General features: G+C 43.1%; 1 protein-coding gene across 1 annotated transcript in view; it reads left to right on the forward strand.

Moving 5' to 3' along the window:
• The window catches only part of ANKRD31 (ankyrin repeat domain 31), a 121909-nt gene extending 117447 nt beyond the window's left edge, over positions 1 to 4462 (forward strand). Inside the window, 1 exon segment of the mRNA XM_045020100.1 lies at positions 2892 to 4462. Coding sequence (XP_044876035.1) covers positions 2892 to 3043 — 152 coding nt within the window. The 3' untranslated portion in view covers positions 3044 to 4462.
• The last annotated feature ends 9407 nt before the right edge of the window (positions 4463 to 13869 follow it).

Consider the following 13869-nt stretch of genomic DNA (forward strand, 5'->3'; position numbering starts at 1 on the left):
AGAACAAGTGGATACAAACTGGCCATGAATAACTTTAGGCTGAAAATTAAAAGATGGTTTCTAACCATCAGAGGAAAGAGGTTCTTCCAACAGAAGTAGTGTGGGCAAACAATCTAACTAGTTTTAAAATAGAATTTGATAAATTCATGAATGGGGTTTCCTGTTATATAGCAGGGAACTATTCAGAGTGACCCAGCAGATCCCTTCCAGTCCTATGTTTCTATAATAATAATAGCCCTTAGCTCCAGATTGTTTTGCAGATTTTATGTTCCTATATATATTAAAAAATTACCTCTGAGGTTAACAGCTGTCTGTCTGTCTGAATATGATCTCTTTCAAACTACTTTGTGACTTTCACCCAATACCACTGTTTCTATCAGTTATTTTTCTAATACATTATCTATAGTCAGGAAGGTAAGTGGCTCCCTCTGGAGCTACTGCCTACTGTTTCACAGATTGGTTGGTAAAGGTCTTTGTGTGAACAGCATTTTAATAACCTCTTCAGAGATACACAAACAACTTATTTGATGCTATCAGCCTTCGCTTGCCTGGGGTCCAGGGTATATGAATGTATGCTGGACATCAGATTGTAGATCCTCAGTACTTTTTGTTCTTCTATGTCTTGTGTTCTGAAATGAACATATTGTGTAGAAAGACTGTGTGAGGTTGGTTTTGTGTCTGGGCTGTTTGTTGCCGTGGGTTCGAGATTGGTCCCTGGAATTCTTTTTTTCTGAAAGCACTGTTTATTGGTGGTTACTTCCCCCTCCCCTTTATCTCAGGATAAGGGTTGCAGTGGCCTAATAGATAAGCCAATGGCTTTTTTTTTTTAGGTCAAAGATTGTGGGTTCAAGTCCCTTCTGGGGTGGAAAAACTCCTTTTTGGGAGGGGAGGACTATCACAGTGGTTTGAGCATTGGCCTGCTCAGGGGCGGCTCTAAGAATCCCGCCGCCCCAAGCAGGGTGGCGCACCGCGGGGTGCGCTCTGGCGGTGCCGGTCCCGTGGCTCCGGGGGACCTCTGGCAGACGTGCCTTTGGAGGTTCCGCTGGTCCCGCGGCTCCGGTGGAGCTTCCGCAGGCACGTCTGCGGGAGGTCCACCCGAGCCGCGGGACCAGCGAACCCTCCGCAGTCATGCCTGCAGGAGGTCCCCCGAAGCCGCGGCTCCGGTAGACCTCCCGCAGGCATGACTGCGGAAGGTCCGCCGGCTGCCACCCTGCCAGCAAAATGCCGCCCCAAGTGTGCGCTTGGCATGCTGGGGTCTGGAGCTGGCCCTGGGCCTCCTAAACCCAGGGTTATAAGTTCAATCCTTGAGGTGACCATTTAGGGATCTGGGGCAAAAATCTATCTGGGGATCAGCCCCCCTTTAAGCAGGGGGTTGGACTAGGTGACCTCCTGAGGTCCCTTCCATCTATGATTCTATAAAGAATTGTATTCAGTACTGTTATAGCCATGTTTGTCCCAGGATATTAGAAAGACAAGGTGGGGGAGGTAATATCTTTTATTGGACCAACTTCTGTTGGTGTGAGAGATAATCTTTCGAGCTTTGAATATGAGCTCTATGTAAGCTCAAAGCTTGTCTCTCACACCAACAGAAGTTGGTCCAGTAAATTATATAACCTCACCCACCTTGTCTCCCTAGTATTGAAGAATTATCTTTAAGGGACTGAGTGAAATCCTGGTCCCATTGCAATCAAAAGGAGCTTTGCCATTTTTCACACCGTGCAAGATCCTTCTTTCATTATTTTTTTCAGAGGGGGTGGGGTGAGATGGGGTTGTGTTTTATCAGAAGTCATGTCTTGAAGGACAAAAAGGGTGTGTTTCATTTGTGTTAGCTCAATCAAGTTAGCTTACCACAACTGAAAAGCCCCATTAAGATGCAGGCTAACACATCTGAAGCCATGTGGTTGCCTAGAGGGGAGGCTAGGCTACAACATGGCCAGCTAACATACCTTCAGATGTCAGTGTGCATCTTAATGGGGCTTTTTAATCATGTTAAAATATTGAGCTAAGAAGAGTCTAGCACACATCCCTTTTGTCTGTTAAGACAAGCCCAGAGAGCCCTGGACATTTTAATAGGGACTGAACACTGAGCTTTTCATTCTGGTGCCACTCTTATTCTTATTCTCATGCCAACCCTCTTCCTCCTCCTAAGAGCAACTGCTAGCTGTAACAACTCTGCCATGGTTAGCAGCTGCTATGCTTGAGTGCAGCCCCTTTTCAATACTTTCAGCTGCGCTGTTATTGTAAGACCTACTCCTTCAGTGATAGTTGTGTCCAGAAGCCCCATCAAAAATATTCTGACATGCAGCTGTGATATTGCGTGCAAATATATTTAACAAAAAAAAAGATAAATAAAACAGTAAATAAAAAAATACAGCTTTCCAAAGACCTCAGTTCACTGACTATCGGATTTGAACAGCAAATTTCATACTGCTGCTGAACTGCTGCCTTGCTTCATCTTTCATGGTTGAATTTTTATAATGTGATATTGATACTGTTTTTAATAATGCAAACTAAACCTCATAAGGCCAAATTCTACCCTCCGTTACCCAGTCTCCTTTACTTTATGCATTTTAAAGAAGGTTCCAATCCTGCACATACTCAGGTGACAAGTATTGGGGCCTTAGGCCTGATCCACTGCAATTTACTATGTACAGGTGCACTACTGCCTCCATGCACAGCCCCACTGAAGTCAATGGGTGCAGCAATGTGCCTTCACTATAAATTGCAGATCGGGGCCTAAGATTGTAAGATCCCTGGGCATGGGATCTGTCGCAGTTTATATGTCTGTAAAGAGTCATTCACACCTATGATCCTATATAAATAATAGTGGGAATAATTGCACCTTATTTTAATATAGTGTTTTTAATCGTTTGCTTTTTTTCCCCCAACAGAATTGTCCCTCCAGTCTGACTCCGTAAAAAACTCCAGAAGCTTTCTTCAGTTAAATGAGATAGTATTAATAAATAATGAAGAACTTCTGCCATGTCATATAATGGATCAGCATTGGAAGTTCTATGTGGAATGTGAGAATTTTGGATTTTAAGAACTCTTCTGATTTATAACATTTTTTCTTCATCATCAGTTAAGAGTAAAACTGACTTTTTAGAATTAAATTGCCTTGTTACTAGCATTAAAATAGCTTCTTTAGCCTGGTAGTCTGAATGTAAATCAGATATACTAAAATATTACTCAGTATCTAGATTTAATACAAGAAACTTAATTTGCAGCAGCTGAAGATAATTGTCAATGCTGAATTCATGTTTTGTTTCACTGTTGAGACAAGGGAGTGTAGAGGCAAACAAAGTCTTTTTATAAATTTGGCACTCACCTCTGGTCATACTCAGTCCTAGCATAGGTGGGTGCAGCTCCATTGACATCAGTGGCATTATACCTGCTTATACAAAGGCTGAATATTTCCTCACTTGTCCAGATAAAAGCATCACTGACAGTCAATTTGCAACTAACTTTAGAGGCAGTCTACTTGAGCACATGCCACCCTAAATGACTGCAAAGGTCCATGTACCAATATAAGCAATTCTGTTAAGCAAAAATTAAGATAAACAGCTTTTAAAATAGCCAATTGCTTTGCTTTACATGACCTAGAAATGTATAAACATTTCTAGACGGTGGGGGAAGGGAATGGGAGCAGGGTGGGTAAAAGCAAAATTTTATCCATTTGAAGTTCTCAAATGTGGGGTTTCTCTGATTACCAGATGTGTTCAATATGAAATGACAGTGGAAGCACTAGTGCATGGCAGAAAGTGCAATGAGGTAATTTACTGGTAAAATAACTTTTTTTTTTAATCTAACAGCAGCTTCCAAATTTACCCCAGCCTCCTGAGGATTTGTATTTGTTTTAATTTTAAAACGTCTGAGTCTTCCCCATTTATATAACATTTGACTATTACCACAAAAGTGATATGCATTCAAACTGCATTCTTGCTCTTTCACTCCCTGGATTACAAGAAATAGAAAAAATGCAAAGGTAACACCCAGTACTATTAATTCCAGAGAATGGGACAGAGTGAGAGACTAATGCCAAAACATGGCAGCCTGTAATGGTTATTGGGGTGTGAATTACTGTCTTGAAGGGGAGTTGAATACCGCCTTAGGCAAAAGGAGACTATCAAGGCATGAACTTGATACAGGGGAAAGAGAGGGATGCTTCTAATGGGAAGTGTGTTAATACTGTGCCCTGTCATGCATTAGTAGTCATTGATTGATAAGGCTTTAAAGATTAAAACAATACAAACTGTCATGAAGCCAAAAAGTTAAATGCTTTTGAGTGGTAGGTATTTAATAAAGGTCAGTTTCCACACAGAAAAGAGAGAAACCATTTTTCTTAGCTGCTACAATAGAAGAATAGAAAGCAAAATCAGTTTAAAATAAATGCTTATTCAAATATTGTTCATGTCTTGTTTGGAGGAGGCTACCATCTTATTTGAAAAATGACCTTTGACTATCAGACCTACTGTACTGCTTGTCAGTTTATTTTGAATGTTTTCTTTGTTATAAGGTATTAAATAAAATTGTTAACAAAAACTGTAAGGTCTTGACAGTAACACTTTATTTTAGTCAGTATAATAATATAATATAATATTGCACATGATCAAAGTGCGATTGAGAGGTGGTGACAAAAATATTAGATCACACGCTGATTCATAGGTGAGGGGAAAAGGATGCAAAGTATTTGTAAACTGCTGTTTTTTTACTGATTCTGTATGTGAACGTAAAAAAGCTTAATTTTCTTTGATTTTTTTTTATCAGTGTTCACATGTGCACTTTAAGCAAGTAATAGAGTTAAGGTGTTAGCTTGACAGCAAGAAATTAATCTGGCCTAACTACCTATTAATAACATTAGTAAACCTAGTTTTCTACTTTCCAAATCCATACTCTTGTCATAACTTAAAGAAATAGGACATGAGAAGGGTGATGTCTTTGAAAATGCTTTACTTTTCATTCCAGCTATGGTTTTACATTAAAATGTAAGCCTTTACAATCACATACTAAAGAAGAACGGTTGATCCTGGACACTGTGCAATACATGCAGGATCACCAGACCCTTGTTCTAGTGGGAATCTAATGTGGTGCATTACACCCTAGGTGACAGACAGTAGGGGCTAGTCCTCCTGACCCTTCTGCTTTCAGCAACTGGCTGACTCGTCTTATTTAGTAAATGACTTCTCCTCTCCTATGCTCTGAATGAATGTACATCTCATGCTATGCAGAGCAGAGGAGCCAAGAAGGAGAATTCCAAGAGGAGGAATCAGCTGATACCCTGGTCACTGTTAATATTTCATATAAGGAAAAAAGGAGAGATTTCAGGGGCCAGGAAGAGTCAAGGAGGCAAAGGGGCGATGAAAATAAGTGAGGAAGAAAGCAAAGGGGATTGACAAAAGAATAGGGGGGGAGAGACAGGAACATAAGAAAGCAGCTGGGGACCAGACAATAAAATATAGAATAATAGATTTTAAGGCCAGAAGGGGACTACTACGATAGTCTGACCTCCTGCATAACACAAGTCATAGGTTATGGAAGAACTGCATAGGGAAGGGAAGCAAGGGAGAAGTGTCAATGGAACAAGAAACAAAAAGGACAGAATAAAATGCACACAGTGCAGACGGCTAGCACAAGGGTTATGCAGGAAGTGGTGCACTGGCCCTCTGCACAGGGATGAATTTTACCCAGAGAGAACAGAGCAAATCAAGAGACATGGGATAGTAAAGGCCAGATTTTAAAGGGTATTTATGTGGCTAACAATGCAGACAGATGCCTAGTGGGATTTTCAAAAGCATCTGAGCACCTAAATCCTATAGGTATTAGGCATCTAGACACTTTTGAAAATCCCACCAGGTATGTCTCTGCATCTTTAGACACCCAAACACCTCTAGAAATTGCTCTAAGAGTTCAAGTTTTACCGCAAAAGTACAGTTTGAATGAGCAATGGAGCTAGGGAGAGTGAATTTTGAATGAGACAAAGATACAAACATCACGCTGTCTGCAGTGGCTCATGACCATGAGTGCCAACCTCAGGGCAGACTGTCAAAAAGCAGGGCAGAAAACCCACACTGGTTGTAAGTTCTATAATTAGATTTCACCCACCCAGTAACAAATGTGAACTCCTAAAGCACTACAACAGTCTTACCATGGAGTCACAGACAGTCCCCTTGGGCATTCCAGTCTATCTTGCCACCCACGCAAGAAGGATTATGTGATAGATGATCACTTTACACCAAAAATCACAATAATATTCAGGTTGCTGGTCCCAAAAGATAAGTCACTTACCCCAGGTGAGTTGTACCCAGATCTCAAACCAAAGAGACAATGTCTGTAACGAATCCTGTAATAAACTAAATATTTATTAACTACAAAAAGAAATGAGAATTATTTACAATATTAAAACAAGAAACATAAACCCACAAATGAGTTACAGTCTTAGATTTAAAAAGGTGTTATAAACTTCTATAATAAGCAGCTTTATATGTCCTTTTGGGCTGACCTCTGCCAAGCAGCATGAGGATCTCTTGTGTATGTTTAGAAGTCTTTGCCTCTCAGAATGCAGACAGCAGAAAGAGACCAAGTTTCTCCTTGTCAGGGATTTTTTTATCCCCTTCACCCCAGAATCCAAGCTTATGGGATGAGATCATGGACAGGTCTCCCCTTCCTGGAGGGAGTTAGGAATGCGGTCAACAAGGTCTGTCTGTGTCCTTTGGTGCTACACAATGCCTCATTTGCCTTCAGTGGGCCATCTTGTGTACAGGATAAGCACTTTACTTTAATTAATGCTTCTTTTCCTGTTTGGTGAGTTATACAATTACAGAGGTTTACAATGCAAACACTCAGTATAACTTTAGACCCGGGTGGGCAACCTAAGGCTCTTGGGCCGCATCCGGCCCATCGGACCTTTTGATCTGGCCCTCGAGCTTCATTGCCCCGCTCTGGTGCTTCAGCTGGGAAGTGGGGTTAGGGGCCTACCCTGCTCTGGCGCTCCAGCTGGGGAGCAAGGGAGAGGGCTTGCCCTGCTCCACTCGCCTGGCACTCCCATGTGTTCAGGACTTGCATGATGGGCTTGAGGACATGCATGTTACTCTGGCTCCACAACCCAAATGTGCCTCAGGCGCCATCAGAGCCTGGAATGTGCAAGCCCACTTTCCTGCTACTTGTTGGCTTAGGTGATTCTGATGTTTTAGTAGTGTTAATTTTCCATTGTTCAGGATAAAACAAAGAGTTGTTGGCATGGGAGTGCTCAGTGGCAGTTTTCAAAGTTATGGGCTGTCAGCACCTACATGGGAGGAGATTTCTCAAAGCAGGGGGCTGGTGAATCTGAATGAGTTCCAATGATTGACCCCTGACAAATCCAGGCTAGAGAGAAAGGGCATGGAAAGGGGGTAAGTTTGGTTTAATTATTGTAATACATTGTTATGATGGTATATTTATAATAGTAAGTAAGGTTTTATGTTTATTTCCACTAAAACGTATCTTTATTATATGAAGTTTATTTGAATATCTCTGAATTGTTAATTTCATGAGCATTCGTGGCCCGCCATACAATTTCCATACCCAGATTTGGCCCTCGGGACAAAAAGTTTGCCCAACCCTGCTCCCCAGTGGGAGCACTGGGCAGGCAGCTCAGATCGCCGGAGCAGGGCAAGCCCCCAACCCCGCTCCCCAGTAGGAGTACTGGATGGGCGCAATGGGGCAAGCCCCCAAGCCCGCTCCCTGGCTGGAGTGCCGGAGCAGGACAATGGAGCTCGAGGGCCGGATCAAAAGGTCTGACAGGCCACATGCGGCCCACGGACTGTAGTTTGCCCACCCCTGCTTTAGACCATGGGTAAGGTTGAGATTTTATCATGGTTATTTTTAGTAAAAGTCATGGACAGGATGCAGGCAATTTACGAAAAGTCATGGAAGCCTGCGACCTGTCTGTTACTTTTACAATAAATAATGGGGGAGGGTTGCTGAGGGGATGACTGATGCCCGAGCCCCACGGTGGCTGAAAGCTGTGGGGCCTGCTGCAGAGGGCTGAAGGTGAAGGGAAAATGTCACAGAGGTCTCTGAAAGTCACAGAATCTGTGACTTCTGTGACCTCCATGACAAAATCTTATCCTTTGCCGGGGATACAGATATTATAAGTAGGATTAACACATGCAGCATCCTACAAAGATTCTATTAAGTCTAAACACTAAACACATTCTTATAACACTAATTTTTATTTTAACTCTACTATCCTGCAGATAAGCCAGACTGGTGCCCAGGTATGTATTTGTCAGTGTTTTGTGAGGCCTTGGGCCTTGGCATGGGCTGGCCAGGGGCGGCTCCGGGCCCCAGCACGCCAAGCGTGTGCTTGGAGCGGCAAGCCGCGGGGGGCGCTCTGCCGGCACCGCGAGGGCGGCAGGCAGGTTGCCTTCGCAGGCACACCTGTGGGAGGTCCGCCGAAGCCGCGGGACCAGCGGACCGTCTGCAGGCAAGCCGCAGAAGGCAGCCTGCCTGCCATGCTTGGGGCGGCAAAATTCCTAGAGCTGCCCCTGGTGCTGGCACCTAATCTGACAGCATCACAAGAAGGAACCAGTTACAATTATGTCACAGAGTTGTGTGTTTTTTTCACCCTGGTTTTCAAGTCCTAATTTGAGACAGAAGGAAAAACTTAACAATTAAACAATTGAAAGAAATTAAGGGAAGAAAAAATAGAAACAAAAAGGAGTGATTGATGCCATTTTGCCTTCTTCTTGGAGTGAGGTAGGCTGTCCAGCAGCCAGTCAGCTAGTAATAAACTTCCAGATCCCATATAGTCCAGTTTAAATTCCTGTTCCTCATCTACTTATTGTTAAATGGACTTGGGGTCCAAGTATCTCAGATTACCTCTCTCTTACCCAGGTTTATTGGCTGAAATATACAGAGGTGCTTTGGTTGACTGCTTGCTCAGAAAACGTCCATATGTGTATATTAACAATAGCCCCACTAGCAGTTTCTTATTTTTAAGAGCAAAGTATAAATAATTTCAGCAAGTGTTCCTCAGCTTTATCTGGAAAGTAGTGTCTCCCTCCTTTTTTATTTCAACAGTGAAGAACTGAGTTATTAAATTAAAAAAAAATCCAGTGAGACTGTTGGTGGAGAGGAAGGGACATGGAGGATTCAATAAGAGAAGAGATCTTTATTTATGCTACCACAGAGTTGTTCAGGGCCTTGGAAACAAGGATAAGAACTGCTGTCTGTTGTCTCATACTAAAATTGTAAGCTCCTTGTGGGAGAGGCAGTCTTTTTGTTCTGTGTTTGCCAAACCCTTAGCACAATGGGGTCCTGGTTTATGACTTGGCATTCTGCTAATACAAATAATACTAATAAATTTGATACAGTGGATTTAAGGAAAGCAGTGCAGCAATTGAAAGGGGACTGTATGCAAGGGGTTCTAAAGCTTTTTGTGTGTGTGTGTGTGTGTTTGTATTTTTTGTATGCTAGGTTTTTGGCCTTGGAAAAGTTTCACCAATTATACATGTATAGTTTAACAGGTGTAACCACCTATGTGGGTGCTGTTATTCTAGTATAAGTGCACCTTTTCCAGTTTATATCAGAAGGCGTTTAAACTGCATATACTGTCCTGTCTAGACAAGGCATTTGTCTCAACAGTATATTGTGCCAGTGAGTTCCACATATTCTTTAGATGTTGTAAAAAATGTTATTTTATTAATTTAAAATGTGTCTCCTGGCTCAAAGACCAACATTTCCTGGGGACTGATTCATGGCCCTTATTTTTTCATTACAGATTAGATCAGGTAACTCCTTTCCCCCCAGTCATACCCCTGTTCTTTTCATAAGTAAATTCCCTACTCGCTTGTTGCATACAAGCTGGGGCCCTGTAGTCCTATGTTGTCCTCAGAACAGTTGTAAGACTTGCTGTGCAGAGAGGAAACTGACAGGAAATTAGGCAAGAGAATGTGCTTCCTTTCCCATGGTTTCAAGTAATGAACAATTAAGTGGAATAAAATATTTAAACAAGCCACTTTTTCCATGGAGGAAAATATTGGAATAAAGACAGAATAACTAAGTGTAACTAAAACCCATGGGTGAGCTACATTTTTTTTATTATTATTTACACTTTTGCCCAAATTCATACTTAGAGCTGGGGCCTGTCCATAAATTATATGGTGGGTAGGTGGGTCCTTAAATTTTGCTTGTTTGTTTCAGTGTTACAAACAAGCCCGCTGCTGGGAGGGGGCAATTTCCCAGGGGTCCGAGCAATTTAAAAGGGCCGGGCGAGGCCCAGACCCCTTTAAATCACCTGGGCAGGGCGCAGGGCTCCTAGGCGCGCAATCCCCAGTCCCAGCGCCCGCTGCAGGCTGCAGGGCAGCTCTGCAGGCCGCCCGAGGTTCTGTGCACCCTGCCGGACAGCGCTGGTGCAGGAGGGGCCCTGGGCAGCTGGAGGATGAGTCGGGGGCAGGAACCCCACAGCTGCACCACGGGGAGGAGCCGGCCGGGCTGCAGCAACAATCGCTGCAACTTTATATCCAGGAGTGAAACTCTGCATCCATGTGAGTGAGCGGTGAGGGGGCGCCAGGATGGGAACAGAGCGGGGGAGCCGAGCTAGGGGCATAGAGATGGACACGGGAATTCGGGGAGCGGGGGCGGAGGAACCGGGCTGCGAAGGGAAAAGGTGGGCAGAGCCGGGCACAGGACTAGAGATCGGACTTAGGATCCAGCAGCTGCTGGTCCAACATCTGCAGCAAAGGCGCTGGCCAGACTTTGTCTGGGGTCCGCCAGGGAAGAGAAGGGCAGTGTGGGTTTGGGAAGGGGACTGTTGTAAAGGGAACAGTGATGGAGTCTCACCAGGGGTTTATTTATGGTTACTAATAATAATCCTGGTGGATGCTCCATCACTGACCATTTTCTAAATCAAGATCTGCGGTGGGAATTATTTTGGAGAGGTCCTGGGGCTTTGTTATGCAGGAGGTCTGACTCTCTAGATGATCACAAGGGTCCCTTCTGGCCTTGGAATCTATGAATAAGAATAGGTTTCAGAATAGCAGCAGTGTTAGTCTGTATCCGCAAAAAGAACAGGAGTACTTGTGGCACCTAGCTGCAAGCAGGCACTATTAAGATGAAAAATGCGAGAAATCAGTGAATAGTGCTTTTCACTGTGAAAGAGTATAACCATTGTTCTGTAAAATGTATCTTTCTAAATATTTATCTCCCTCATGCAGCTGCAAATATTTCAAGCGTCCCTCCTCCATCCCAAAGGCTAGCACAGATAAGGCGGAGGAAAAAGAAGACGCGAGATGAGATGTTCTCGGATATTATGGAAGTTACACGCAATGAAAGAGGTCATCTGAATGAGTGGAATTCAAATTACAGATGGCCTTCTCCATCCCTCCTTTCCTCCTCCCAAAGCACACCCTTACTTCTCTCCCTCTTTTTATAATGAATCAATAAAGAATTCATGCTTTTTAAATGAGAGTGACTTTATTTGCATAAGTAAGCTACTCGAAGACTGAGTCAATCAAGGGGGTTGGGTGTTCATCAACAAACACAGCAGTCACACTGTACCCTGGCCATTGATGAAGCTCGTTTTCAAAGCTTCTCTGATGCGCATAGTGTAGACGTAACAAATTTATTTCAGCATAAGCTTTCGTGAGCTACAGCTCACTTCTTCGGATGCATAGAATGGAACACACAGACAGGAGATATTTATACATACAGAGAACATGAAAAGGTGGAAGTATGCATACCAACAGGAGGAGTCTAATCAATTGAGATGAGCCATCATCAGCAGGAGAAAAAAAACTTTTGAAGTGATAATTGAGATGACCCATAGAAGGTGTGAGGAGAACTTAACATAGGGAAATAGATTCAAATAGTGTAATGACCCAACCATTCCCTCTGTTTAAGAGAATGTAACACTCCAAAAAGAGCTTCAATTGGTGCATGAGTAACATGTCAAAGAGGGACATACAAGCCTTGAGGAATTATCCTGAAAATGTTCATACATCCACAGCTGTTTATACAGGATAAAGCCCATGAGTGCACAGTAGGTAAATGTAATAATTATTTAGGTCACTGGTTAATGTTGGGACCCTGCATCTCCCGTATATTAGTCCTCTGTTTGTTTCAGCCAGACTTTTAGTTGGGATTTTCCTTCATGTTCTGGATGGGAAATTGGCAGAGAGAGATTAGCTAGAACACAATGTCACAATGAATTTGGCTCAGAGAGATTAAATGACTTGCCTAAGGAAACCCAATGAATCAGTGGCACAGACAGAGAGAGACCCCAGAGTGCTGCTCCAACCTTTAGGGAACATGATATTAAGTGTCCCCTAAACTTAGGCATAAAGGGCTATATTTTTAAAGGAAACTCAGTTTGGCCTCCTTTTCAGATTGTTGCATATGTAAATGATTGTGTGCGCGAATTGTGTGCCACAAATGCAGTGTTGGGGTTCTTTTAGCTGTAGGCTTTAGGAATTGGTTGAACTGCTTGACTGCTTTTCAGTGTATTTATTGTCATGTCTTGGAAGTTCATACATATTTCTGGGAAGAATTTTTATACAGAGATGAAGGATGGTCCTGGGGGTACAGCAATAGGAGCTCTGAGTTCAATTCTCTGTCATAGACTTCCTGCCTCCCACAGCTGGAGTGTGCAGTGGGGACAGTGTAGGGCTGCCTATGATGGCACTATGCAGTACCCATGGCAGGGGAATTCTCTGGCTGCTTGTGGACTGGTTCAGAGGAGGTGGGGGGACAGAATGCCACTTTGGGTAAATCACTTAAATCTCTCTGGGTCTCAATTTCCTATCTGTAAAATGGTGATAGCAATCCACTGAGACCTGAGTTATGGTGTCTGCATGCTCAGGTACCTTTGCATACATTCCTAGTTTTTGGACCAGTTGTCTGGAAATACTTTTTTTTTTTTTTTTTTTAAAGGTGGGGGCAGATCTCGGCTGGTTACTAGGGCATCTGGTTACCTCTGGCTGGGGAAGGAATGGGAGAGGGAATTCTTCAGTGTTGAGACATTGCATTGCAGGTTCCAGACACAGAGGTATCTGAGAAACAAATGAATTCTGAAGCAGCTCTTAAGTTTGCACCAGTCCCAGGTGGATGGGAAAGGCAGCTGGATACCCATGGGGAAGAGTTGTAAGTTAGGATCTCAGAGGTTACTAAATGTGTATTAGAGAAAATGATCCACAGAAACATAGACAGTAGGTGAAAGGCCAAAAATCCATGTACTGTGTATGTAAAATCCTGACACAGGCTATGTCCAAAGTCCAGAGCTTGACCAGAGGCCTAAGGCCTACCAAACAGTGAATAATATTAGCTAAGAGAAGCAGAACAAACAAGAGACATCCTTGTTTTTTACTAAAATAAGCACGGTCAGCAAAACTTCAGATGGGGAGCAGTAATTGGTACTCTTTTATCTGAAGCTGCAAACAGACCAAAGGATTGAAAGGGGCCCTGTGTTTGTCTATGTCCACTCCTCAGCAGGAAAAGAGAGCCATGCCCTCCCCACATATCAACCTTGAGTTCATGGAAAGGTTCAAGCATGTCAGTATGAGATATGACATCCTCCCTCCTCATTGGTACACCCTCCTCTCTCCCAGATGCCAGTGTCTGCCTTTAGAATGACAATGAGCAACCTGAAAAAAACAATTTCTATTGCCATGTACTTTTTCAATGTCTTTTGGCTTTAACCCCCAGGAATGTACCTGTTGGACAAACAGAGGAGCTACCTCATTCCTATGGACCCCAAATCAGAATTCAACATGTATATACATTTTATACTTTTATACATTGTTTAAAGGTAAACACCTATGTACTAACTACGTTACATGTTAACCTGAAACCATGGGCAGAGACATTACATAATCTTTAAACCATTGGCTTACT

The sequence above is a fragment of the Mauremys mutica genome, chromosome 6, assembly GCF_020497125.1.
Source record: "Mauremys mutica isolate MM-2020 ecotype Southern chromosome 6, ASM2049712v1, whole genome shotgun sequence".
Taxonomy (NCBI): Eukaryota; Metazoa; Chordata; order Testudines; family Geoemydidae; genus Mauremys; species Mauremys mutica.